Source organism: Cydia fagiglandana, chromosome 20 (genome assembly GCF_963556715.1).
Source record: "Cydia fagiglandana chromosome 20, ilCydFagi1.1, whole genome shotgun sequence".
NCBI lineage: Eukaryota > Metazoa > Arthropoda > Insecta > Lepidoptera > Tortricidae > Cydia > Cydia fagiglandana.
This window is the reverse complement of record NC_085951.1, coordinates 7,413,965-7,438,531: the sequence shown is the minus strand read 5'-3', so window position 1 is coordinate 7,438,531 and position 24,567 is coordinate 7,413,965. Positions and strand designations below refer to the sequence as shown.

The following is a 24,567-nucleotide window of genomic DNA, read 5'->3' as shown; positions in this document are numbered from 1 at the left end:
TCGTGACGTGACACTTGAGCATTCTAGTATCAAAGAGAATAGATAGTATAGAGGGCTATTGCCATAGTAAATTTTGTAGCCACGGTACATTTACTGCCATTAAACGTACACACGATTAAAACTTAAAATAAAATTGAACATGTATAGATTAATCAAAATATGTATACGGATAAATATATATGATTTTTAATTTTTATTGTTCCATACTGACCCATGTTCTTTCACTGATATGTGTTAAAATTGTTAAATATCAAACGGTGTCGTCAACGCCATCTAGCCGAGAATAGGCCAAAGGTAATGGCGCCATCTATTCGAGAATGACTTTTTCTTGATTTCCGAGGCACGTTTTTTTCTTAGACTTTATTTATCTTATACGCAGTTACATATATATCTTTGCTAGTATCAAGTAGCGTTACTGATAATTCCGCTACTCGACGCTAGATGTCGACTGCGAACACTCAAAATGTAGTCAAATATGATGGGTGCTAAGAAAGGAGCGGCTATAGGGCCTGCGGCATAAGGTGTCAGTCCATTTCCAACGACAGCTGCACTACTGTTTATTTTATTATGGAAATTGACAATAACTCCGACGCGTTCAGTACCAGTAGTGCAGCTGCGGCCAGAAATTGAATGTTACCCTTAATAGGGCGGCAAAGACCGCAAATCCACCACTGCCTCTTTTTCATCGGGCGTTCAAAAATAAGAAAAATTACTAAAAGTTAGGTATATATAATTTATTCGAAACTTAACTTTATTAAATAAATAAAATGATAATTTAACTAAACAACCTCGTAATAAACTGTAGCTTTTTCTGCGGAACCTTTAGTGTATATTTCCTGAAACAAGCGAAAACTCTTATTAGTAGTCTTAGTAGGGTTAGTAATGTATTCTGTGAAAATTACTTGCCTAACAACGTTTTGTAGAAATTAGAGACAATCTGAAACGCTCAATGTTCAATATAATTTTAAAATTTACGCGCGATGTGGCCTTAAGTAATCTTGATTAGAATCGTTTTTTTTTATATCAAAACCGTTACGTCGTTAGTCGTTATCCTCGTTACGTTAGGTAAGTAGGTATTATAACGAATTTATATAACTTATCATCTAATCACGTTATCACGCGTTTATATGGTGATATAATCATAATTAGCGGGCTTTACTTGCCAGTAAACTTATTTATCTACCAATAAATATTGCGATAAAAGTATTCCGATATGATTCCGATAGGAAATGACATTTATATCAAATTGACGTTATTGTAACGCCGTTACTATGCCGTTACAAACGGCCGCACCGGACTGCGACCTTGGTGCGGTGAGGCAATGGTCAGGCGCACATTCGATTAATTTCGTTGTCTGCCGGACGTACGCAGCTATAATAGCCGTAATACACTACCGCACCGCACCAAGGTCACAGTGCACGCTGCACCGCACCCATAAGTTATAGGTGTGGCGCACCAAGGTCACAGTAACTATTTGGCAAATTTCATCCCTCGGTACCGTTAAAAAAATTTAACTTACCATTCTCATGCCGTTACCCTCAAAATATCTGTTCATATGCACGACATTACCATCGGGCAAATGGAAATGCGATTTTAGTACATCTCCATCTAGCGAAAACTTCACATTCGTATCCATGCCATCAGGGCTTGTAAAATCTCTGTGTTCTGCAAGGACGATCTTCTGGTCAAGAACGAGGGCGCCAGAGCCACTCTTGACCACGTACTGGAGGGTACCGTCATCGTTTTTGGAGAAGGTGGAAATGGTATCAGGATTGGTAATGAGAGCCACGGTTTTTTCAGAAAGATCTGGAATTTTAAAAGAAACCTTAGTACAGTTTTGAATGATTCACGTTTAGTTTCACTAGACTATTATGACAATATGGTATGATCATATTATGATTATGACTTTATATATCGACCGGGATATGGACCGTGATTACCTTTATCCCGTGATTATCCCGGTTGATACATGTCTAATGAACCTTAGTACATAGTAATTTTCTATGAAAAAGTTAAGCATCGCCTGTTTCCGCTTTGGGAACCTGAACATTTTTTCGATTCCTGCCTTAAAAAGTAAAAAAAAACACCTTTTTAGGATGCATGCATCTGTGGGTTCGTCTGTCACAAATAATTTGCTCCAAATCTACAGGCAGTGGCGGATTGCAGTATTTGCTGCCCTAGGCCCCAGGCCCTATAGCCGCCCCTTTCGCAGCGCTCATCATATTGACTATATTTTAAGTTATTTCCCGTTATCGTCAGGGAATTTTTGTCACAATTTGCCGCCCCTAATTTTTTGCCGCCCCTAATTTTTTGCCGCCCTAGGCCCGGGCCTACTGGGCCTTAGGGCAAATACGCCACTGTCGACAGGTGCGATTAAGTTGCAATTTTGTACGCATAATATGCAATTCGGTAACCGTAAACCCAAAGGTCCCAAAGACGGATGACATGAAATAAATATTGAAATATTGGTGGCGGTTTTTGGAAATTAGAAAATAAATTTTAAAAAATGCCTACATACACATGAAGTACACCTTCAAGTTAGTATAGAATTCTATACTTACTTTATGATTACACTGACTGAAAATACGGCATAGATAGTTTTTCAGTATTTGGTGTTACAAGTTGTAAAGATTTTCCACTTACTTAGCTTTCCGATGACCTCCAATGCATTTTCAGCCCTAACTTTCTTATACTGCTTCCCAAAGAACGACATAGCGATAGCGATCGTCTAGCACTTGCACTTTACAATATCCAATTGACAAGAAAACCGTGGGTTTTATATTAGTTTTAATCTATAATTAGTTTTAATCTACATTTATCTGATATTTATTGCTGGCAGAGACTAGTAAATAATAAGCACTGGCAATCTCCATTCAATGTCAGTACCTACCTACAACCGTTTGTATTGAACTGTCATCTGAGGAATGACGCATCACACAACTAACACGGTAATTTCTATGCGGGATGGTCAGCAGGAAATAGTTACTGCATGTGGTCTAACTCTAACTCTCATGTCATTTGTTACAAGGTGTGTTAAGAAAGCTATCCGTGGGTAAGACCTACGTGATGTGTTATGATATATCATCTACAATAAATGGTATCCCAGAGAACTGGGGCCCATTTCTTGTACGATATTATTCTAATGAAAAGAAGTAGTTTATTAGTGAGTTGTCATGGCAACCCATACGATTTGACAGTTCGTGGACTAATAATACACTGGATGAACCGACCGATGGAGTTGACGACCGGTCTGGCCTAGTGGGTAGTGACCCTGCCTGCTAAGCCGATGGTCCTGGGTTCGAATCCCAGTAAGGGCATTTATTTGTGTGATAAATACTAATATTTGTTCCTGAGTCATGGGTGTTTTCTATGTATATAAGTATGTATTTATCTATATAAGTATGTTTATCGTCGCCTAGCACCCATACAAGCTTTGCTTAGTTTGGGGCTAGGTTGATCTGTGTAAGACGTCCACCAATATTTATTTATTTATTTATGCCTGCCGCTTCACGTCACCCAGCCGCATACCCCGCCCGCCCCGCTACCTCTCTGCTCGTACGCAGCTCGGCTTTAACTCGGACGCAGTGCGCGAGCGTTCATACAAATAATACTAAGGCTACCTCGGTCCGTCAAAAATCTTCTCCGGAATAGAGATTCTAGTATGACGGAAAGAAATCGGATAACGGAGATCGGATCTAGTGCGTAACTTACCATAGAAATAGTTCTACGGCTACAACGGACCATATTTTCACGGGTTCGGATCGGATTCGGATCGGAAGTAGTGCGAAACCGCTCTTAGTCTAATACCGTTCGAGAAATGGGCCCCAGTAGTTTTTTATTATTTACTAGTCTTTGATACTACGAGTACCTAATCTACCTTTCTGTGTTTATTGCTGGCGAATTGGCAATAAAATGTACTTCTACTTCGATAGCTAAGGATTATAACTTTGTACGTTACGTTGAATTCGTTCGTGACAGCTTACCTACCGCCCGACAAGTTAATTATAAAAATGTAATACTTATATATGTAATATTATTTAGATTAGATAAAAAAGCGACAAGCGAAAAAAATCATGAATTTTAGTATAGTGGGTAATAATAGATTACCTAAGAATCCTTATACAGGGTGACTGGGGTAATTATAAATTTTGTGGGACACGGGAGACTTCATGGGATAGGGATACCTGCATAGAGAAATATAGTAAGACACGAGTGCTCATTCCATACATCAGTTTTGGTACCAAAAAGATTAAGGTAAAAGTACGCTCCACCGAACGCTCAATATCCGTCCGTATCACCGAATTTCTTCTATTTTAGGCTATAAGTCGATTATTTACAGCTGATATTTACTTGCGTATTTTTTTTCCACGAGTTAAATACCTATCCCTTCAACTATGCCTCAGAGTCGGCCAATTTGTCCCGCAGTTGGGACGTGGTAACTGATCGAAACGGATCGTTGCTCCCGATTGCCACTTTGTATGGGCAACCTTAAAGAAATCGGTAAGAAGTTGCGTATATTTCTTAAGGTCATAAAACCTTTTAAATTTATTTCTGTGTTTCAAAGTATGGTTTTTCAGTGTGACTACTTAATTAGTTTGTGTATTTTAGTAAATTTAATTAATTTAGTGCAGTCATATTATCAGAAATTAAGCTTAATGTGAGTTCGGTGATGAGTACACCGACAATTTGATTGGAAGGTATTATCGAACAGCGTCCGAAATCAGGGAAAGCGTATGTTTTTGAAATTATTTTTTTAATGGTTGATTACGAACTATTTAGATTAACTACCTAATTTCACAAATAACTTAATGTATTTGTAATTTTATGAGCAATTGCCGAACAACAATATTATTATTGTGGTGTTGTGGGCCTTTGAGTGTCGCATCGACCAGCATTGATCTATTGTGACGGCCCTTTAAAGATCATTACTAATGCCCGTTGCATCCAGAAAGTTCCAGATTCTTTGGGCCGTAATGTTCTGTACCTCATAGGGTTGCACTACGTGTCGCCCTAGGTAGGTACTTCTTTTTGACATTAGTGGTCCACAAGAGCAGAGAATGTGCATTGCAGTCTCCTCTGACTCCTGACAGAACCTGCATGTCGCATCTTGTTTCTTCCCAATTTGAAACATATGTTTATTCAACTTACAGTGTCCAGTCAGTATTCTGGTCACCGCGCAGGTTTTGTGCCTTTTGAGTCCTAAAAGCTCCTTAGCAGTTCTGCTGTTGAACCCTTTGATTAGAGCTTTCGAGTGTTCTTGTCCTTTAACGAACTTCCACCACTCGGTTGCTCTCGTTTTTTCTAACTTGCTGAGCAGAGAATATGCATCCCGTTTTGTGATTCCACAGAACGGTTCTGGGCCGACCAGGGGTGTGTCTGCGCCCTTTCTAGCAAGTTCGTCCGCTTCTTCGTTTCCGTTAATGTCGGAGTGCCCTGGTACCCATCTAAGTGTGACCTTGTTGGAGTTAGCCAGTGCATTTAGGTTTGTTTTACAGTTCTGGACTAGTTTTGAGTTTGACTCAAGGGATTCTAGTGCCAGCAGAGCAGCCTGGCTGTCTGAGTTGATGTAGATATGCTGGTGTCTTAGGTTTCTATCCAGGTTGATCTCCGCACATTTGTTGATGGCGAAGACTTCTGCCTGGAAGATTGAGGCCTGTGTGCCCATGCTGACGCTAGCTCTGAGCTTAGGTCTCTCACCATAGATCCCACATCCTACATCATTGCCTTTTTTGGAACCATCTGTATACCAAACGTGGCTTCCCTCTTCGACGTACATTTGGTTGTTGATCCATTTGTCTCTAGGAGGTATTTCTACTGTGTACAGTTTGGTGAGATGACATTCGGTGTGCGTGTCATCAGTGGGCATGCTAAGGGTTCTATTTGCAAAAACCCAGGCCTTTAGATTGGCTAATGCCTGAGAGCGCCATTTTGGCCTGTTTAGCGTGCATATTCTGTAGACGCACTGCTTGGCCTCCTTTTGCACCTGCAGGTGGAGTGGTATGATGTCTAGCAGTGCATCTAGGGCCGCTCCCGGTGTCGAGGAGAAGGCGCCTGTAGCTGTTAAACAAGCCGTGCGTTGCAGGCTGTTTAGAGTGTCTATTGCTGTCTTTTGGTTGGTTTTGTTACACCAGACTGCGGAGGCGTAGGTGACAATTGGCCTCACTACCGCTGTGTATAACCACATAGCAATTTTGGGTCTTAAGCCCCATCTTGCTCCTGCCATTCGACAGCATGACCACATGGCCATTTTTGCTTTTTGCATAATGTTTCTCAGGTGAGGGTTCCAAGTTAACTTTTGGTCAAAAGTGACCCCTAGATACTTGACCTCATCCGAGAACGGTATTATTTGTCCATTAAGTCTTGGTTTTATTAGTTTATCGAGCTTCCGTTTCCTTGTGAATGGTACTATTACAGTCTTGCTCGGATTAATGGACAAGTCATTTTCTTTACACCATTTGAATATTGTGTTTAGAGCTCCTTGCATTAGGTTGGATATGGTGCTGAGGCAAGGGCCTTTGACGATAACTACAAGGTCGTCGGCATATCCTTGTGTGTCAAAGTCTTGGCCTGACATGATTGCAAGAAGTTGGTCCACTGCTAGGGTCCATAATAGTGGGGATAGAACGCCTCCTTGTGGGCACCCTCTAGTGGTATAAAATGCATGCTCTATATTATTCATGGTCAAAGTGGCTACTCTGTTCGAGAGCATGCTATGTACCCATCTGGTGGTGATTTCGTCTACTCCCTTTGATGTCATACCATTGAGTATGGTCTCTGTGGGCGTGTTGTCGAAAGCACCTTCAACATCAAGGAACGCACATAGAGCGGTTTGCTTTTCCTCTAGGGTTTTTTGCACCTTGTCAACCAGGTCGAGTAGGGCAGTCTCCGTAGATTTTCCCTTTTGGTAAGCATGTTGGTTTACGCTTAGTGGTCTCTCCACCAGGTATTTCGCTCTAATGTGCTGATCAATGATTCTTTCCATCGTTTTGAGTAAGAACGATGTTAGACTAATGGGTCTGAAGGATTTAGGCTGTGAATAGTCCTTTTTCCCTGCTTTTGGTATAAATCGTACCTTGACCCTAGTCCATTGATCTGGTATAATTCCCCACGCAAAACTTGCTCGGAATATTCTGACCAGATGCGGGAGGAGGAGGTCCTGTCCTTGCTGTAAAAGCGCTGGAAACACTCCGTCTTCTCCCGCCGATTTAAATGGTTTAAATTTTCCCAAAGCCCATTTAATTTTGTTTGGTCTAAAGATGTTAGTTGCCAAATTCCAGTCTATATTGCGTGCCCTGTGGATTTGATTATTCCTTTGGGCGCATAACTGTGTGTTACTGGTTGTGTACGAACCGGGGAAGTGGGTGCCTCTGAGCAGGTCTAGAGTTTCCTCTTCTGTGTTCGTAAAAGTGCCATCTGGTCTTTTAAGAAGACCGAGGTAGTTGGTTGGTGTCTTGGAGAGTATTTTGTGAATTCGTGCTCCTTTGTGAGTTTGGGCAATCTCTTCACAAAACCTTCTCCAGGACTTCCTTTTTGCCTTCCTGATTTGTTTATTATATTCAGTCAGTGCTCTACCATACCTTTCCCACTCATTCGGTGTGGTAGAGTGATTGAATATGCGACGTGTGGACCTGCGGAGGTTTTCTAGCCTTTTGTTCCACCACGTCGTTGAGTTAGTAGTTTTTGACTCCTTCAAAGGACAATTTTGTTCGTAGGCCTTAAGTATGCCTTCGGATAATAAGTCGACTGTTAGGTTGAGAGAGTCTGGTGTTTTAACATATTTTGGTAAATCCTTTAGACGGTTTTCGAGGTCAGTCTTATAGGCTTCCCATGACGTTTCTTTTGGATTTCTACGCATTAGTGATTCCCTAGCTAGAGAGTCTTTAACACTGAACAAAATATGTCTGTGGTCCGACATTAAGTTTTCGCTACTGACTCGCCAGTCGACTAGGCAGCTTGCCGCCTTTTCAGTAGCAAAGGTTATATCTAATACTTCTTGCCTAGCTCTAGTTACGAAGGTGGGCGTGTTGCCCTTATTCAACAAGTGCAGACAATTGGTAAAGATAAATTGGGATAGTAACTCACCCCTTTTGTTGATTCCAGTGCTCCCCCAGATGGTGTGGTGGGCGTTGGCATCACACCCCACAATAAGTTCCGCCTTTTGTGCCTGAGCGTACTCTAGCACTTTAGTCAGTTCTTCTGTAGGGTCTTGCTTCTCTCCGGGCAGGTAGGCGGAGCAAACTATTACCTTCAGTGCTCCTCTCCCTTTGAGATTGACATAGGCAGCTACGGTGTCTTCACTGCATAGTTCTGCAACAGGCAAGAAGTTAATGTTTTTGTTAAATACGATGCAGGCTCTCGGTTTAGCACCTTTTTCGTCGATTAGTACCTTTCCTGCTCTGTTGAGTCCTGTTACCATGGATTTGTTGTTTATCCATGGTTCTTGTATGAGGGCGATGTCCAGGCCATTTTCGCCGAAGAGTTTCTCTACGACCGCAGTGGCCGCTATGGCGTGGTGTAGATTGGCCTGTAGGAACATCACCCCCCTACCCCTGGTTGCGTCGTTATTTGCCACGGCGGTGGGCACTGTTGTGCCCTTGGTGGCCTCCTCCGTTCCCTCTACCCCTTGGACGGTTTTTGCCCCTGTGGCCTCCCCTGTTGGCGAGAAACCGCTGCATCCCCGAGGATCCTGGAGTAGGATTGGAGGTGGAAGGAGCCGCCCGCTTTGGGCCGGAAGGCACCTTTGGGGCGGGTGTTTGGGTTAGGGTGGTGGGTGGGACAGGGATTGCAGGCTGCGGTGTAGGGTTTTGGGTGGGTTGCGTTTCTGGCTGTTGGGTCTTAGGTTGGCCCTTTAGCCGAAACTGGACCTCCCGGAAACCTAGGTTTGCCTTTAGGCCCTTTTTTTGAAGGTTCTCCACCGACACGTCGTCTAGAGACAGGGTTACCATAACCCCGCCCTTTTCGACTTTGGTGTGGAGAATCTTCCATAACTCTGTGTGCAGCCCCTGGTTCTGCGCATAGAGTAGAGATAGCGACTGCTTGACCTTGGAGTCGTCTATCTCAGGAATGAACACCATCCCTATATTAGGCTTAGGAAGCTCATTTTCAGGGATGACCCCGAGGTTGGCTTCCGGCCATGGTTTTAGGGTTGGTGTTATTTCCTCAAGCCAGGCTTTAGATCTTTGGTCACTGCATGTAATGAGTAACCAGCCTGGCTTGTAAGCGTAACCCTTAAACTTTGGTCCCTTGTCCATTTCCAGGGTCGCAATCTTTTGCAGGATGGTATTGCATAGGGACCCCAATTGCGCGACATTCATCGGCTTGGAGTCCTTGATTCCGACCCGGACTTGGCTAAGGACCTCGTTATAGGGTTGTGGAGGTTGGGGTTGGGTTGTAGGGCTCTCACTCACCTTTGGGAACTTGCTAGCGTTACCCTGTGGCGATTTCTCCTCCGAGCGCGGCCGTTTGGCCGATTTCGGCTCGGGTTTGGAGTGTGAGGACCCGAACTTGTACCCCATCTTTTTAAGTTCCGCAAAGCTCTTTGCGGACAGTTGTAGCGCTTCCTCGTGCGCCACTCCTAGTCCTCTAAGAGCTTTGTAGCGGCCCTTCACAGAGCCCGTCAATTTCTTGACGGACTTGCGCATGTCAGGGTTGGGAGCCTCCGTTGGGTTGTTTGGGCAATGAGTATCGCTCCTTTCAACCGTGTCGGCGCTCTCCACTCCCTCCATGGCTTGCTCCGATGTTTGGGCAGAATCATCCGCACCTACCATCAGGGGCATTAGTTCCTGGCATAGGTCTTCCAGGGTACCTTCAGTTTTTTTATTTGCTTCTTCCATACAAATCCCACGAGAAGCTAGGGAAAAATGTGGTCAGTTGCCAGCAGAGCCCCGCTTGCTGGAACAAGGCAAAATACACCTCGAGGTTGCCCGGTATCGAGGGTCATCGTTAGCGACTGAGCTCCCCCTCAGCCACGCATCTCTCGGCACGATTGGTCCACCTTAGATTGGGGTTTATTAAAGAGGTTGTCTCCTCTTGGAGTGGAGTAGGAGTTGTGGAGTGAAAGGGAAGTCTAGGGTTTGCATTCCGGGTCCCAAATGTGCGGAAGGGTTATTCCGCACATTCAGGCTCCGGACTGCAAACCCTAGAAGAAGGAAAGTTGAGACGGGAATAAAGAAAGGAAGTGACATTTTGGATCATGGGATTGAAAGATGGAATTCTAGGGTAAGGACAGGAACACCTGGCGGGTTGGAATGCCACAACATTTGGCGTGGCCCACACCAGGCGGGGCCCTCATACTTCGCTACTAGTGGTCCGGGGTAAGTTGGTAAATATAGCGACGCCCGATCCGACCACTAGCATTGCCCAGGAGGGACGACCCACCCACCAATGAGACCCTGGGTGGGTTCGGCCCTGATCCGCGGCGGCAGATACAGGGACGACGGGGACGTGTATGATGGACTTGAGGTGTTGGCCAATAGCCCAGCGTCGCATACCTGAGCGTACCTACTCCCTCCTCCCCCCCTGAACAACAATAACCTATATAGATTATTATAAAACTGCGTTTGAAATGTTCATGTTTTACGACTTTTTGGCATCAAAATAAGGTTTTTGGAAAGACTATTATCAAACAATAATTTTAGATATTTTACGTCAGTATTAACAAGAACTTTATACATGTACGGTTTTGTAATGGATTCAAGTATTAAATTTAATGATAGATTTGTAGTTATACCACATTGATTACGATTAAAATACTATTTTCAAAATCCGTTCGCGAAATAGGTTCCACATATTTTCCATGTTTCGTTCACCGAACGGCCGTTCGGTGAATGGGACCCATGGTCTCTGCTACCGAACTCATGTTTGCGTAGGCCATGTTTCTATTCGACGTTCATGAGAATATCATCCTTATTACGATAACGGCTAGGTCGATATTTATATGTTTATTTTTTGTGACCATTATTTCAATGCCAGCGCTTTTCAAACTTTAGACATACTTATTGGTCGCCTGATAATAGTCTTGGAATGTGGACAAAAAACTGAATAGGATAATAAAAATAATGAAGCATGATGTTCAAAAATTTTTTTTAGATTCCTCTCGTCGTGGGCGATTGTGATTTTTTAAACTTTTATCTTTTGTTATGAAATTCCGGGGTTCACATACAGGGTGGCTAAAAATTAACTACATTCCCAGGGAGGTTTTGGGATTATACTGAGCAACTTTTACTATGGGACCAACTCCGAAATCGTGAAAAAAAATTTACCCTTCCATAGAAAATGGACCAGCCAAAATTTATGAAACAGCCAAATTATTTTATACATATGCGTACATGTTTTATAATTGTTGCGTACCTTACTTACTGACTTATTTTTCAAAAGAATTATTTCAATAAAAAAGACACGTCAAGATCGCTTACCATCTTTATAATGCTAAAAAACGAAGCATAGTAGGGATTTAATAGTGAACTACTGAAGTTTGAGCACCACTCAACACCATATTTTCATACAATTATTTCCTAGTTCGGTAATGCGGGCTCCCTATTCGGTATAATGTGCAAATCACGTTTCTTAGTTCGGTAAACGGTACAAACAAGGAAATTGGAAGAAATGACTTTAAAAATGTTTTTAATACACGTCCAATCATTTCAGTAATTTATAGGTATGTTTAAATGAGGACAAATTTATCTATGTTTCTACTTTAGTATTGAACATATTCGTAAGAAAATATCAGAACGAATAAAAAAATTAAACGTAAGTCTAGGGCTTAAGCATTCGGTGAAGCGTACATTTACCTTAGTATTTTCATAATCGACATTTAGCATCGAGTAGCGGAATTAGTCTTATGGTGTTGAGCATTAGATTTTCCGGTCGGTGCTACATCTATTGTCACTTGACAGTTCTACTACTACTACTACTTAAGGCACTGGTCCCACCGCGAGCTAGTAAGCTATGAGCTATCGGCTATAAACACGAACAAAAGATAAGCACTCCCGTGTAAATAAAAGAGACACGGCGATATTTATAGCTCACCGCTGGGCGAGTAACTATAAATATCGCCGTGTCTCTTTTATTTACACGGGAGTGCTTATCTTTTGTTCGTGTTTATAGCCGATAGCTCACGCTACGTCTTACGTAGGCGAACAACGCGCGAACGCGGCGCGGCGCGGCGCGACGAAATCAATCCTTTGATGCCCATAGAAGTGTCCTACGTAAGCGATCTCGTTGCGAACGCGGTGCGGCGCGATTTGCACGCGAATGTCAGGCGGCGCGGCGCGGCGCGGCGCGGCGGCGGCCGCTTTCGCCGCGCCGCGCCGCGCCGCGTTCGCGCGTTGTTCGCCTACGTAAGACGTAGCGTCATAGCTTACTAGCTCGCGGTGGGACCAGTGCCTTAGCAATACACATTTTGTCAGTCACGACACTCGTGACATATATGTCAAGTAGCGGATAAATCCACTACTTGACGCTAGATGTCGACTATGAAATAACTCGCGTTTTGCTAAGTAAACTGATGTATGAAATTACCACTCTTCCCTTACTTATATTTCTCTATGATAATAATCCAAAAATCGAACGCAATTTGCAGCAATGTAGACACTGTACAACTGTACAATACCAGGCGTGGCTCACTCCGCGATTTCGTCGCTTTGCTACAGGTAGCTAAAAGTACATCCGTTCGGCCCCAATTTTGGGGTTTGCCATAAGCCACGCGTGGCGCTGTCGCCACCTAGCGGCCATATCTGTGCTGATCGTAACAGACGCGTTTTGTTAGAGAGTGAGTCTTCTGTACCGAGTACTATTATTTATTCTGTGACAATACATTAAAACGAAATTAAACTTGAGTTACTTATTGTATATTTGCGTACTTATTTAACGATTAAATTAATTGAAAGGTATAAGATTATTAGGTATATAATGTATTAATAATTAGATATAATCTAATGTTTAAAAACATTGTAAAAACTTGTTTAAGGTGACAGTGTCGTCCATCCCTGTCAAATGTCCTTCGTCTGTATATATGCAGTGACGGATTTGCCAGGCACAGCACAGTAGGCCCGGGCCTAGGGCGGCAAGATATTTAGGGGCGGCAAATTGAGACACAAAATTCGCTGATGATAACAAGAAATAACTCAAAATGTAGTCAATATCATAGGTGCTAAGAAAGGGGCGGCTACAGGGCCTAGGGCGGCAAAGTCTGCAAATTCGCCACTGTCTGTATGTGAGAGGCGAACTCGCGCCCAAAGGGTTCCGTACATTTTATTCAAATGGATTTGGTATACAATTTCCATTTTGACTGTTAAATCCCCATTCCATAAAATAACGAAACTTTTACTAAATTGTAAGTTAAAGTACCTACCCTCAGGAAATATACCTCAGCAGAAATGAGTGCCTTTCATCTCTTGGTTAACAATACTACTTATTTCAGCGAATTGTGTGTGAGTAGGTATTCAAATTTAAAACTAAATAGATCTCTATCTGTTTTCCATTTAATGTAAAAATAATAATGATGAATGTAGGTATTTACTGATAATTTCTTGCCTTGCCATTTATTTTATCGTCTGTATTTGAAGATTTTGAAGGGAACTAGTATACCTACTTTGTACCTGTGCTTATGCATTAAATACGGCGGCGTTTCATGAATAAGTGCAACATCATCAATAACACAATGCAGTTGTATTTTATTGGTATGATTATTGCTACGTTTGGGCTTGGTGAAGTCATGTGCCGAAGTTTTACCATAGAAGAAGTGAGTGAATATCAAATTCAAATATGATCGTTACACTATAGAACATTTACATAATCTCGGGACCTCGGGGACTCGGGGTCCCAGACATTTGATAGGCGTGCGTGGGGCCGAAGCCAATACGTAGAGTAACCCTTGTAAATAGATAATTTACTCTAAATGTGATGTGACGTATTATTACCTAGCCGTTGTTCTAATTTAGAGAGAGCCACAGCTTTTTTAGGGTTTCATAGTCAACGAGAAACGCTTACAGTTTCACCATGTCGGTCCGTCTCTCCGTCCGAGGCTTTGCTCCATGATCAGTGATAGGTAGAAGATAGATTAAAAAGCTGTAATTTGGCATGGATGATTAAATCAATCCTGCCGGCAAAGTGGTAAAATAAAAACTAAAATAAAAATTTTATTGTACCTCCCCTAAACGTAAAATGAGGATATTTTTTTCGCTTCCACCCTAATCGTGTGGTGTCGTTCTAAAGATAGGACGTTCAATTAAAACTATTTACCAAACATGATCATTGCAGCGCGCGGATGTTTTATGCATTAAACGCGATGCGTTTCACTAAAAAACATATTTGGATTCCAGGGTCCATACAATTTGATAATGTACAACACCTCAACCTGCGTTAAGGAGCAGCCTTGGTTCCACACCAACGTCTCAGTCTTCAACAGCAAGGTCCTCCGTGGCACCGTCGTCAATCAGAAGGATATAAAGAATGTCAAGGTCGGGGTTTAAACAAGTTTTGAAGAAGTTCTTAAACCGCACGTTTCTTTAGACAGCCTGTACCTACCTATCTTTTAAATAGGTTGTGTTTCTTTGTTTCATTCAATGTTAATGTGACCACATTCGTCTTCTATATCGTCAACTTGATGGTACGTACGCTCAAGGGGCCCGTTTCTCAAAAGATTGCAACTTGTAATATAAGCAACCCTGAACCCACTCAAAACTCACTCACTGGCACTTTCACAATCTTTTTTTCAAAAGCCTGTAACTTGTAATACAAGTTACAAGCTTTCGAGAAACGGGCCCCGACAATAGATACTGGACGAGTTGACACGATCTCATCAGCGCAGGTGTACAAGGGTTAAGTTTCCACGTAACACTTATGCCCTCTTACACCTAAACTGGGCGAGACTTGTACCTACCCTTTTTTCACTAGATCCACCGATGAATAAGGGTACAAGTCTCGGGCACCTCAGGTATAAGTTCCACGTAACGTAACACATATGCAAACATCTAAGCTGCATGAGACTTGTACCTACAAGTTCTACAGTTATTACAATTATCCTTTTTCAGGGCACAATCTGCTGAGAGAGACACTTTCTGCTTTCGGTCGTCTCTCTTAGCAAAAATACCTATATCAGAAAATGTTCGGCGCATGATCATCTCCTTTACGTTTACGTTTATACGTTTCTTTTACAGTTCCGCATTCAAGCGTTCTACTTGGACCAAGGCAAGATAAAAGTCTTCGAGATAAAGAACCAGAACTGCCATAACACGATCATACAGATAGTGCTTAAAGCACTTGCCCTACCCTACAATAATCAGAAGTGCACGTTGAAACCGGTAGGTTTTTTGCTTACTTTTTACTTATTCCAAAGCATTTCCAAAGCATATTAGCACAGAATAAATAAAAGTACTAGGTACAGAAGACTCACTCTCTAACAAAACGCGTCTGTCACGATCAGCACAGATATGGCCGCTAGGTGGCGACAGCGCCATGCGCGGCTTATGGCAAACCCCAAAATTGGGGCCGAACGGATGCACTTTTAGCTACCTATAGCAAAGCGACGAAATCGCGGAGTGAGACACGCCTGATATTAGTCTATAACCCACGTTAGCGACATAATAAATGTGTACGTTCATACTCCGCGATTGTTGCGCCATTTAGGGTCCTAGCTAAATAAGTTGTTTAATACCCAAGTAGCATGGAAGTGTCGGCAACATCAATATAGCAGCCAATTAAGAACTTAGAGTGATTTAAGGGACGTATAAGAGTGTCAGAAAAGATTTAAGCTGTATAAAAGGTACTTTACAGACATTATACAGCTCAAGCTGTATAAAATCATTATAAAGGATTCTGCGGAAGCATGGGGTGCTTTATCAGAATATAAAAAATCTACTATAAAACTAAAAGTGTTGTGAGAGACTACAAGCTAATTATATCGTAAAAGCTGTATACAGGCTGTATTGTAGTAACACTTGGCACTTTTAGCTGTACAAAAGTATCTGTCAACTCCGTTTTAAAACATCAAGTGTTGTGAAACACTACAAGCTAATTTTATCGTAAAAGCTGTATACAGGCTGTATTGTAGTATCACTTGGCACTTGTAGCTGTACAAATGTATCTGTCAACCCCGTTTTAACGCTATTTCTTATGGCGTAATCTTACTCTCCTATAAGAATAGTAGTTGTATAACTTCTGTCTGTAAGGGTATTATAAAACCAAATGAATAAATGGCAGCTATAGTACAGCTTTTTTCTGTATTATTGATAGAGTCGCTTATCTCAATCTTTTGGCGTAATTTTACACTCGTATAAGTATAGTAGTGTAATGATTTCTGAACATAAGTGTATTATAAAACTAAAGGAATATATGATAGTTACAGTACAGGTTTTTTATTTGTTATACGGATCTCTAAAGAGAATTATAACTTATGTACGGAGAACCGAAATACAGCCAAACGAATACAAATATTCTATTATAAAGCTGTTTTAATTACAAAAGCTGTAAAAGACACTCCATTTATTACACAGCACAGCTACTAAGATTATAATGCTCTCCAACTATCCTGTAGGCTGTTTAAAAATTGTCGCCATTTTACAATAAAAAAAAACGTATTTGTTAATATAATTAAAGAAATACTTGCAAATATTTAGAAGACTAACGCCGTGTTATGATTACCAGCTAAAATAAATTGTTTAGCCTTAGAATTAATATTTATAAATATTTTTGATACTCTAACCTTAAAAACAAACAGTAACTTTACCGATTTATGATATTTTCCTTATGGTTTCTCTTTGTTATTTTGTAGGCGCGTAAATATTTTGCCAGAAAAGATACACAGGTTCACAATAAATAATAATCCGCACTTACAAATAATGTAATATTCCATTCAAGTCCTGTATAATATTTACTTTTACCATCCACTATAACACTTTATTGTCGCCATTACTATATATATTACGAATGAACAAGTTTAAGACATTTTAGTTTCTTAAATGATTATTATTCTCTTGTAATTCTTTCTTATAACTCATTTAAAACTTATATTCTTATATCGTACTTATAAGAGATTATATGTAGTGTTAAGGTTTCCTGTTACACCGAAATATAGCTGTAATGCAGCTATTATGCAGCTTATGTATTGCTTATACAGCTACTCTACAGCTCTAATAACGCCAAAGGCTGTATAATTTGGGCCCTTTTTTTACTTATAAGGGCTGTATAAGCGCTTATACAGCCTTTGTACAGCCTAACTGTACAGCTTATAGTATACAAATAAACTTTAATACAGCTTATATACAGCTTGCAATGCTACTTGGGTACTTACGCTATAGAATTTGTAATAAAGCAAAAACCCTAAATGGCATATAAATAATCCCGTGTGGTGTCTGTACTAAGTTTTTAACTCATCGCCGTCGGTCCAATAGTTTATCATAACCCTCCTTTTGCGTTGCCGTAGTCGGGTAAAAAGTGAATTGGCTTTGACACCTACAGTCACCAGCAATACTGCCCTCCTAAGCCGAATAGCGCTATCTCAAAAACAAATGATTTTGAAAATGGAATTCTCAGTAATAGAAACTAAAGTATAAGTTAGCAATGAATTTTCTTTTGAGATAGCGCTCTTTGGCTTAGCAGATACGGTTACACAACGAAGGCCGCAAAAATATGTGACGCGCACTTATTGTACTACGAATAAGATCGTGTTAGATATTTTTGCGGCCTTCGTTGTGTAACATATTATTGCTGGTGACTGTACAAAAACACGACAAAAGTAGTCTAAGGGTTTCGTTTTTTCCTTTTGACGTATGGAACCCTATGAGAATTATTTTTTTGAATGGCCTTGCATGCGATTTTTTAATATTTCCGACTAATTGGATGCCATAAATTTTAGTTAGAGGATATCTGGAGGACATATCGTCTAAGCTACAAATCGACGAAACTGGTGACATTAGCGGATTTGCAGTCTTTGTCGCCCTAGGCCCAAGGCCCCAGGCCCTATAGCCGCCCCTTTCGCAGCGCCCATCATATTGACTACCTACATTTTAAGCTATTTCTTGTCAACGTCAACGAATTTTTTGTCACAATTTGCCGCCCCTAATTTTTTGCCGCCCTAGGCCCGGGCCAGGGCTATAGCCGCGAAAATCGAAGTTCGCAAATTGCGGGGATTTTTCTCTCTCACTCTAATTACGCCTTCATTGGAGTAAAAGAGAAAGATCCCCGCAATTTGCGAATTTCGGTTTTCGCGGTAGCTGCTCAGACGTGACTCACTCCGCGATTTCGTCGCTTTGCTATAGGTAGCTAAAGGTACATCCGTTCCACACCAATTTTGGGGAAATCCATAAGCCGCGCGTGGCGCTGTCACCACCTAGCGGCCATATCTGTGCTGATCGTAACAGACGCGTTTTGTTAAAGAGTGAGTCTTCTGTACCTAGTAATATTATTTATTCTGAGCCCGGGCCTTAGAGTAAATCCGCCACTGTCATTAGGTAATTTTTTTTTATTTATCAGATAACTGCAAAGTTCGAAAACCTGAACTTGGATGCAGTCTTCCACGCGGTGGTGCAGAAGGTCTGGTACGGCTCCGTGCTAGTCAGGTGGGAGATCGCCCTGCCCACTGTCACGATCATGTGCCTCGATATCCACATGCAGATTGTTAAAGCCAAGAGTGTGGACAATAAGGATAGTTCCTAATCGCCATGCAATTTTCTTGAAAAATAAAACCGTTATTGGACATTTTATATACTTAGTATTAGTACTAAAAAGTACTATAATGTTCAATAACAGTATTATTTTATCATTTTGTGTGCTTTCTGTCTCATGTTCGCTATCCTCGTCGCCACTAACTAGCACGAAAGTGCAAATTATGTTGTAAATAGGGCAGTATGGGTAATGGTTATGGTCCTAGTCTATTCGAAAAAAAAATACTAATTATGACGTCTGTCAGTTACTGTCACTGGCAGGGATGCCAACTTAGTGGTTTTACCACTAAATTTAGGGGGAAATATATCAGCTAGGGGTTTTCTTAGGGGCCAAATATTTTTATTGGTTTTTTAGGGTTTTTTTTTAGAGTAGAAAATTGCGGCAAATTTGAATAAATGTAGTCGCGAAGAGATATCGTCTCATAGTAAATTTGAATTTTGCGCCGTTTTCTACTGACAAGATTTTCTTGACCATCCATGTATAACGTTCATATGTATGATCATTAAAATGTCGAACCGGTTGAAAATCATAATAATGTTCTAAATTTGGAAAATCTATAATAATTTCTTTTATTTTTTATTTAGTGGGTTTTCCAAAATAATAGTACAGTTTTAGGGGTTTTTAAGTTGAGCTCAGGGGTAAAAAAAAATTGGAGTTGGCAACCCTGGTCACTGGCATGTCACTGTTACTTGTGATTATATACGTTTGCTTGGAATGTGGCTTAAAAGTTTTCTTTTATTTATTTGATAATATTTATTTTGATAATATTACTCTTATTTTATTTATATTCGTAACCTAATTTGTAATAATAAGTGCAAAAGTAGGTGATTACCTCGTTGGAATTTCATATTTAGTTACGAGACCAGACACGCTTCATGAATGGAAGCAACGTTTACTTACTTGGTTTATTAAATTTATTAACTTTACCGGTAACATAATGAAAGAAACAAGTTCTCCGGAGACAGGTGCAGAGATCATTCGATGTGGCTGGTTAAATCAAGATCCAATTTACATCGCTTACCACGACGAGGAATGGGGGAAACCACAATATGATAAAATAAAACTCTTTGAAATGCTGTGTTTAGAAGGACAACAGGCAGGTCTTTCGTGGATAACAGTTTTGAAAAAACGTGACCACTACCGTAAACTGTTTTATAACTTTAATCCAAATAAAATTGCAAAGATAAGAGCAATTGATGTTGAAACATATATGAAGGACCCTGGAATTGTTAGACATAAGGGGAAATTAGAATCTATTATAAACAATGCAAAATGCTTCTTAAAAATGGAAGCGGAAGGAGATAACTTTTCAGAATTTATTTGGGATTTTGTAGACCATAAACCGATAATAAATAACTGGAGCACTCACAAAGAAATTCCAACTGAGACTACAAATTCAAAAGCCATGTCCATAGCTTTGAAAGCTAAAGGCTACAAGTTTATCGGATCAACCATTTGTTATGCATTTATGCAAGCTTGTGGGCTTGTTGACGATCATATATTAAATTGTGTTAGCCGCATTAAAAATAAATAAATGTAAAACCCTTGGTTTTATTATAGTTTTATGCATATTATTATACTGTACCTATCTCTAAAAACTCCAACCTGCAGCTCTGATTTGCATAAAGGAACTGGAAGACCTGAAGGCTTGGCATCTTAGAAAGCTTAAATAGTTGTGATAAGACAGTAACAGCAGCCATGAAATACAAATTTTGGCCCACACTAAGTAATTGTGCTACGCATGATAAAATGAATGTTTTGAGAGCTGAGATTTTTGAAATACAAAGTCATATACTCATGTAATTCTAATTGGTCTCATGTTTTGTAGATATGGGATCACTTGTTCTGTTACCAAGTTGTTTGATCCTCAAAAATAATAAACCGAGCAGTTATTGTTTAATGACAGTAATCTACTATTTCAACCTTACCACTACCTGTCCCACTTCAAACAATACTTATTAAAATTCATCGTGAGTACTAGGTTTTATGGTTTAAAAAATAAATTGTAATGTTGGTCGACATGGACGAGATAAGAATTGATAATTTGTTCTAATAATATTCTTATATCCTCTTTCTTATATATGTTATCTGTAACCTAACCTAAAAAATTTAATCTGTCATATCAGTGGGAATAAATATGTTTTAAAATTTGAGAATTGAGAATACATTGTTAAATATTTATTTTGTATAAAAATGGCACTCGTTAAGCTTTGCTTACCAATTTTGACTAGAACCGCAAGATTATACCCCGTAGCACAACAAGGTATATTGCACATAATATTTGCATACCAAAACACAATTAATAATCGGAATTTGAATGTGTTCTGTTTATATATGTATTTAATTTTTAGCTCAAAAAATTCACCGATGGGTAGCTCCTACTTTGATGGAGCTGAAGCGAAGAGAAAAGAAGCAGGGCGGTAAGATAACAAATCCCAGAAACACATTCCTTGAGTGGAATCTAGAAGCGGAATTATACGCGTTTGGGAAGCGATTAAATGAAGACTTCGATTCGGACCTGTTACTCCAGGCTTTTACTGACCGGTCTTACGTTATCAAAGAGGAAATGAAACAAAAAGAAATGGAATTCAAATTGGAAATGAAGGACAATAGAAAATTGGCTGAAGAAGGTATATTTCCCTTATTTATTTATTATTTTTGCTGAAAAATATTAAGCAGATTATCAATTCACAGGCAATGGTTTACTAAACTTCTTATTTGTATTACCTTACAGGTGAAAAATTCATCCGACAATACATTCAGTTGTACTTAGAAGCCGCTCTGCCCAAGTTTCCCTTGGAGGGGGTTGCGGGAGTGAGACAGCATCTGACCAGTGAAGATACTCTAGCCAATGTCTCTCTCCATCTGGGCACCAAGGACATTATACTTGCGGCTGTAAGTTGTAATAATAGTAATAGCTCAATACGGATTGGGGACTTCACATACACCTTTGAATTTCTTCGCAGATGTATGCAGGTTTGGTTTCCTCACAATATTTTCCTTCACCGAAAAGCTAGTGGTAAATATCAAATGATATTTCGTACATAAGTTCCGAACTTATTAACCAATAACAGGCGTGGCTCACTCCGCGATTTCGTCGCTTTGCTACAGGTAGCTAAAAGTACATCCGTTCCACCCCAATTTTGGGGAAAGCCATAAGCCGCGCGTGGAGCTGTCGCCACCTAGCGGCCATATCTGTGCTGATAGTAACAGACGCGTTTTGTTAGAGAGTGAGTCTTCTGTACCTAGTATAACTGTACCTCATTGCATTACAGGAGTATCCAGTGGACAAGTACACATTAGCCACAGCATTTAAAGCGATAGTGGGTGCGCTGCTGCAGTCTTGCGGGGAGGAGAGAGCCGCACACTTTGTCAGGGACTTTGTCATCACGCAACTGCAAGGTCAGTTTAATACCATTGTTTTACAGTCGCCATCAGATATATCGGAGCGGCCAGTGTTCACAATATGTGAACACGCACTCTAACTTGTCAATAGAGGCGTGTTGAGATATTTGTGAGTGCCTTGATCCCTCCGATATATCTGATGGCGAGTTGGCGACTGTACATGTTGTCCCAAGGTACCCCAATAGTGCAGAGGGCATTCATAAGCTCGTGCCACGCCTTCCTAACTTCAGCATTTCATAAAGAGTAGCTAATTTGACTAAAATAATATTAATAATAAATAAATCTCCATCAAAATTTAAAACAGTTTGACAGGTATCATATTTTTTTTTTTTTTTTTAATTTATTTACACAAAAGGTACATGCTCATAAACAAAATTTACAATATCGCCAAACTGTAACCAGTTTGTTGGCGAATATCAATCATGACTTAATTTTTCGTAGTGTTATGTATATGTCGTAGTCAGATCGTATAATCCGCCGTATTACATTACGGCTAGCCGTTTTCAAAAACAGGGGCGTTTTGAAATGCGGCGGTTCGACGATTAGCCGGATTGTCACTGCGATACGTTCTTCAATAAGGCGGCCCACGTTTAGCCGCATCGTACATTGTAGAGTGACCAGTTCTTTCGGTCGCCTACGTAACCGGAGTTTGACAATGTTTGCAATTTAATTTATTTCTACCATGGTCCCACCGCACTACATGTGTTTCTTTTCCAAAACATTTCCTTCACAACTGAAATAGACGGAGCCCCGCAAGCGGGGCTCCTATTTCTGGGCGGTTTGCCCTTCGGGCATCTGAAGCTACCTAACGAACCTAACCCAATTACCTACCTACGCTTTTTTCCCCAAAATGTAATGTTTTCACGGACGTCTTACTTAATCAATAGGTAGGTAGGTTAGGTTCGTTAGGTAGCTTCAGATGCCCGAAGGGCAAACCGCTCAGAAATAGGAGCCCCGCGAAGCGGGGCTCCGTCTAGTTAAGTTGCGAAGGAAATTTTTTTTTGAAAAGAAACAGTCCGACAAACTCCAGATTTGATGGACACCCCAGCGTTTGTCAGGCAGCGCCACGAGTGTTAAAAATGGGAACTAAAAACTGTCAAAGCGGCGGCTAATGACTCGCTGTATTACATTACGGCTAGCCGTGTTGAAGAACGTATGGCGCCGAATACATTCCGGCGGATTCTCATTCAGCCGCATTCAATACGGCTAATCGTTAAACCGCCGCATTTCAAAACGCCCCTGTTTTTGAAAACGGCTAGCCGTAATGTAATACGGCGGATTATACGATCCGACTGCGACATATATACGACAAAACCGCAAGAGTTTCCTAGTTCCTTATAATTGCTTACGATTTTCCAGGGCAAGATGTGAATGATTACTGGCCCATAGAGGACCCGTGGGCCATGCTGACGGGCCTGCTTAAGAACCAGGGGGCTGCGGTGGAGCCCCGGCTGATCGGCGAGGTCGGCAAGAACACTCTACTAGCTTGCTATAGAGTTGGCCTCTATGTAGACAAAAGGATGATTTCTGCAGGTACATGGCATATTACCTTTAGGATATGTGTTTGTTTGACTGAATCCAATATATATTATTTATGCTTCTTTGTTTCATTATGCTTGCATAAAAAATAAATTCCACAAGATGGACGGACGACCTTGTTAAGGCCGCCGGAAGACGTTGGATGCGGGTCGCTTCCAACCGGTACGAATGGAGGTCCAAGGGGGAGGCCTATGTTCAGCAGTGGACGTCTTATGGCTGAGATGATGATGATGATGATGAAAAAAAAAATTTACTGTAAATGGCGACAACTCTGTTTTTTAGTCTTCTGATCACCCCGTCGTATCCAAAAATATCACGCACTCGCCAACGTCATTAATCATATTAGCAAATATAAACCTGACTCGAAATTAAAGTATTTACTATAGTCAATTATAGGCTTTACAACTTAAAAGGATTCATAGCGTTCAAAGGGTTAATTAATAATAGATAAAAAATAAATTATCGAAATACCCTCACAGGTTTCGGCGAAAACGTCACCACCGCCAAAGAGATGGCAGCGCGCGAGGCTCTGAAGAAGATCTTCGGCACCGAGGACCACATGAAACCCATCAACTTCCAGCTGCAGGGCATACCCAAGCCCACTTCGGAGACCAGATACCAGATCGCTGCCAGTTGAAATTGCATTCTAGGACTGTAGGATAAGGTTTATTTTTTAAATACCACATTTTCATTTTAAGGGGCCCACTGATTAACAGACCGCCGGACGGTATCAGCCTGTCAGAACAAAATTTTGACAGTTCCGAACAACTGACAGGCCGATACCGTCCGGCGGACTGTTAATCAGTGGACCCCTTTAGAACCCGAGACTGCCCTATTGGTAAATAGCATATTATATTATATAGTTAGGCAGTCTGTTTATAGCATTGAGAATTACAAATTTTAAATGTGGTATTTTGAATATAAGATTAGGATTGTAGTGTTGATTGTTTATATAAATAA

The 24,567-nt window shown here is 40.8% G+C and overlaps 5 protein-coding genes across 6 annotated transcripts; 3 read left to right on the top strand and 2 right to left on the bottom strand.

The window, feature by feature from the left end:
• Positions 1 to 728: 728 nt before the first annotated feature.
• Positions 729 to 18,606, bottom strand: LOC134674571 (uncharacterized). Of its 2 annotated transcripts, XM_063532688.1 has the most exons (3): positions 2,644 to 2,735; positions 1,520 to 1,806; positions 729 to 836 (listed from the first exon to the last, which is right to left on the bottom strand). In XM_063532688.1, exons 1-3 carry the CDS (start codon positions 2,711 to 2,713, stop codon positions 780 to 782), a joined length of 414 nt encoding a protein of 137 aa, XP_063388758.1. In that variant the 5' UTR covers positions 2,714 to 2,735; the 3' UTR covers positions 729 to 779. The 2 variants fall into 2 exon arrangements, 1 of the variants encoding a protein (XP_063388758.1); XR_010099627.1 differs by lacking the exons at positions 729 to 836; positions 2,644 to 2,735 and adding an exon at positions 18,493 to 18,606 and having other exon boundaries at positions 1,495 to 1,806.
• Positions 8,558 to 10,515, bottom strand: LOC134674772 (uncharacterized). The gene has a single exon (XM_063532904.1). It carries the CDS (start codon positions 9,831 to 9,833, stop codon positions 8,562 to 8,564), a length of 1,272 nt encoding a protein of 423 aa, XP_063388974.1. The 5' UTR covers positions 9,834 to 10,515; the 3' UTR covers positions 8,558 to 8,561.
• On the top strand, positions 13,617 to 18,791 carry LOC134674567 (uncharacterized). Its single transcript, XM_063532682.1, has 4 exons — positions 13,617 to 13,741; positions 14,322 to 14,459; positions 15,159 to 15,302; positions 18,472 to 18,791. The coding sequence occupies exons 1-4, from the start codon at positions 13,631 to 13,633 to the stop codon at positions 18,652 to 18,654; spliced, it is 576 nt and encodes a 191-aa protein (XP_063388752.1). The 5' UTR covers positions 13,617 to 13,630; the 3' UTR covers positions 18,655 to 18,791.
• Positions 18,792 to 19,387: 596 nt separating this feature from the next.
• On the top strand, positions 19,388 to 20,205 carry LOC134674624 (DNA-3-methyladenine glycosylase 1-like). Its single transcript, XM_063532742.1, has one exon. It carries the CDS (start codon positions 19,601 to 19,603, stop codon positions 20,195 to 20,197), a length of 597 nt encoding a protein of 198 aa, XP_063388812.1. The 5' UTR covers positions 19,388 to 19,600; the 3' UTR covers positions 20,198 to 20,205.
• Positions 20,206 to 20,764: 559 nt separating this feature from the next.
• On the top strand, positions 20,765 to 24,360 carry LOC134674623 (large ribosomal subunit protein mL44). The gene is made up of 6 exons (XM_063532741.1): positions 20,765 to 20,926; positions 21,015 to 21,293; positions 21,398 to 21,558; positions 21,939 to 22,065; positions 23,428 to 23,601; positions 24,087 to 24,360. The coding sequence occupies exons 1-6, from the start codon at positions 20,857 to 20,859 to the stop codon at positions 24,242 to 24,244; spliced, it is 969 nt and encodes a 322-aa protein (XP_063388811.1). The 5' UTR covers positions 20,765 to 20,856; the 3' UTR covers positions 24,245 to 24,360.
• Positions 24,361 to 24,567: the final 207 nt, after the last annotated feature.

Coding starts and splice junctions, on each gene's coding strand:
- LOC134674624 (XM_063532742.1), top strand. CDS start 19,601: ATGAAAGAAACAAGTTCTCCGGAGACAGGTGCAGAGATCATTCGATGT.
- LOC134674623 (XM_063532741.1), top strand. CDS start 20,857: ATGGCACTCGTTAAGCTTTGCTTACCAATTTTGACTAGAACCGCAAGA. Junction 21,294..21,397: donor TAGAAAATTGGCTGAAGAAG/GTATATTTCCCT, acceptor ATTACCTTACAG/GTGAAAAATTCATCCGACAA. Junction 21,559..21,938: donor AGGACATTATACTTGCGGCT/GTAAGTTGTAAT, acceptor ATTGCATTACAG/GAGTATCCAGTGGACAAGTA.
- LOC134674571 (XM_063532688.1), bottom strand. CDS start 2,713: ATGTCGTTCTTTGGGAAGCAGTATAAGAAAGTTAGGGCTGAAAATGCA. Junction 1,807..2,643: donor GGAGGTCATCGGAAAGCTAA/GTAAGTGGAAAA, acceptor TTAAAATTCCAG/ATCTTTCTGAAAAAACCGTG. Junction 837..1,519: donor AGGGTAACGGCATGAGAATG/GTAAGTTAAATT, acceptor CGCTTGTTTCAG/GAAATATACACTAAAGGTTC.
- LOC134674567 (XM_063532682.1), top strand. CDS start 13,631: ATGAATAAGTGCAACATCATCAATAACACAATGCAGTTGTATTTTATT. Junction 14,460..15,158: donor AGGATATAAAGAATGTCAAG/GTCGGGGTTTAA, acceptor TTTCTTTTACAG/TTCCGCATTCAAGCGTTCTA. Junction 15,303..18,471: donor AGAAGTGCACGTTGAAACCG/GTAGGTTTTTTG, acceptor TTTATTTATCAG/ATAACTGCAAAGTTCGAAAA.
- LOC134674772 (XM_063532904.1), bottom strand. CDS start 9,833: ATGGAAGAAGCAAATAAAAAAACTGAAGGTACCCTGGAAGACCTATGC.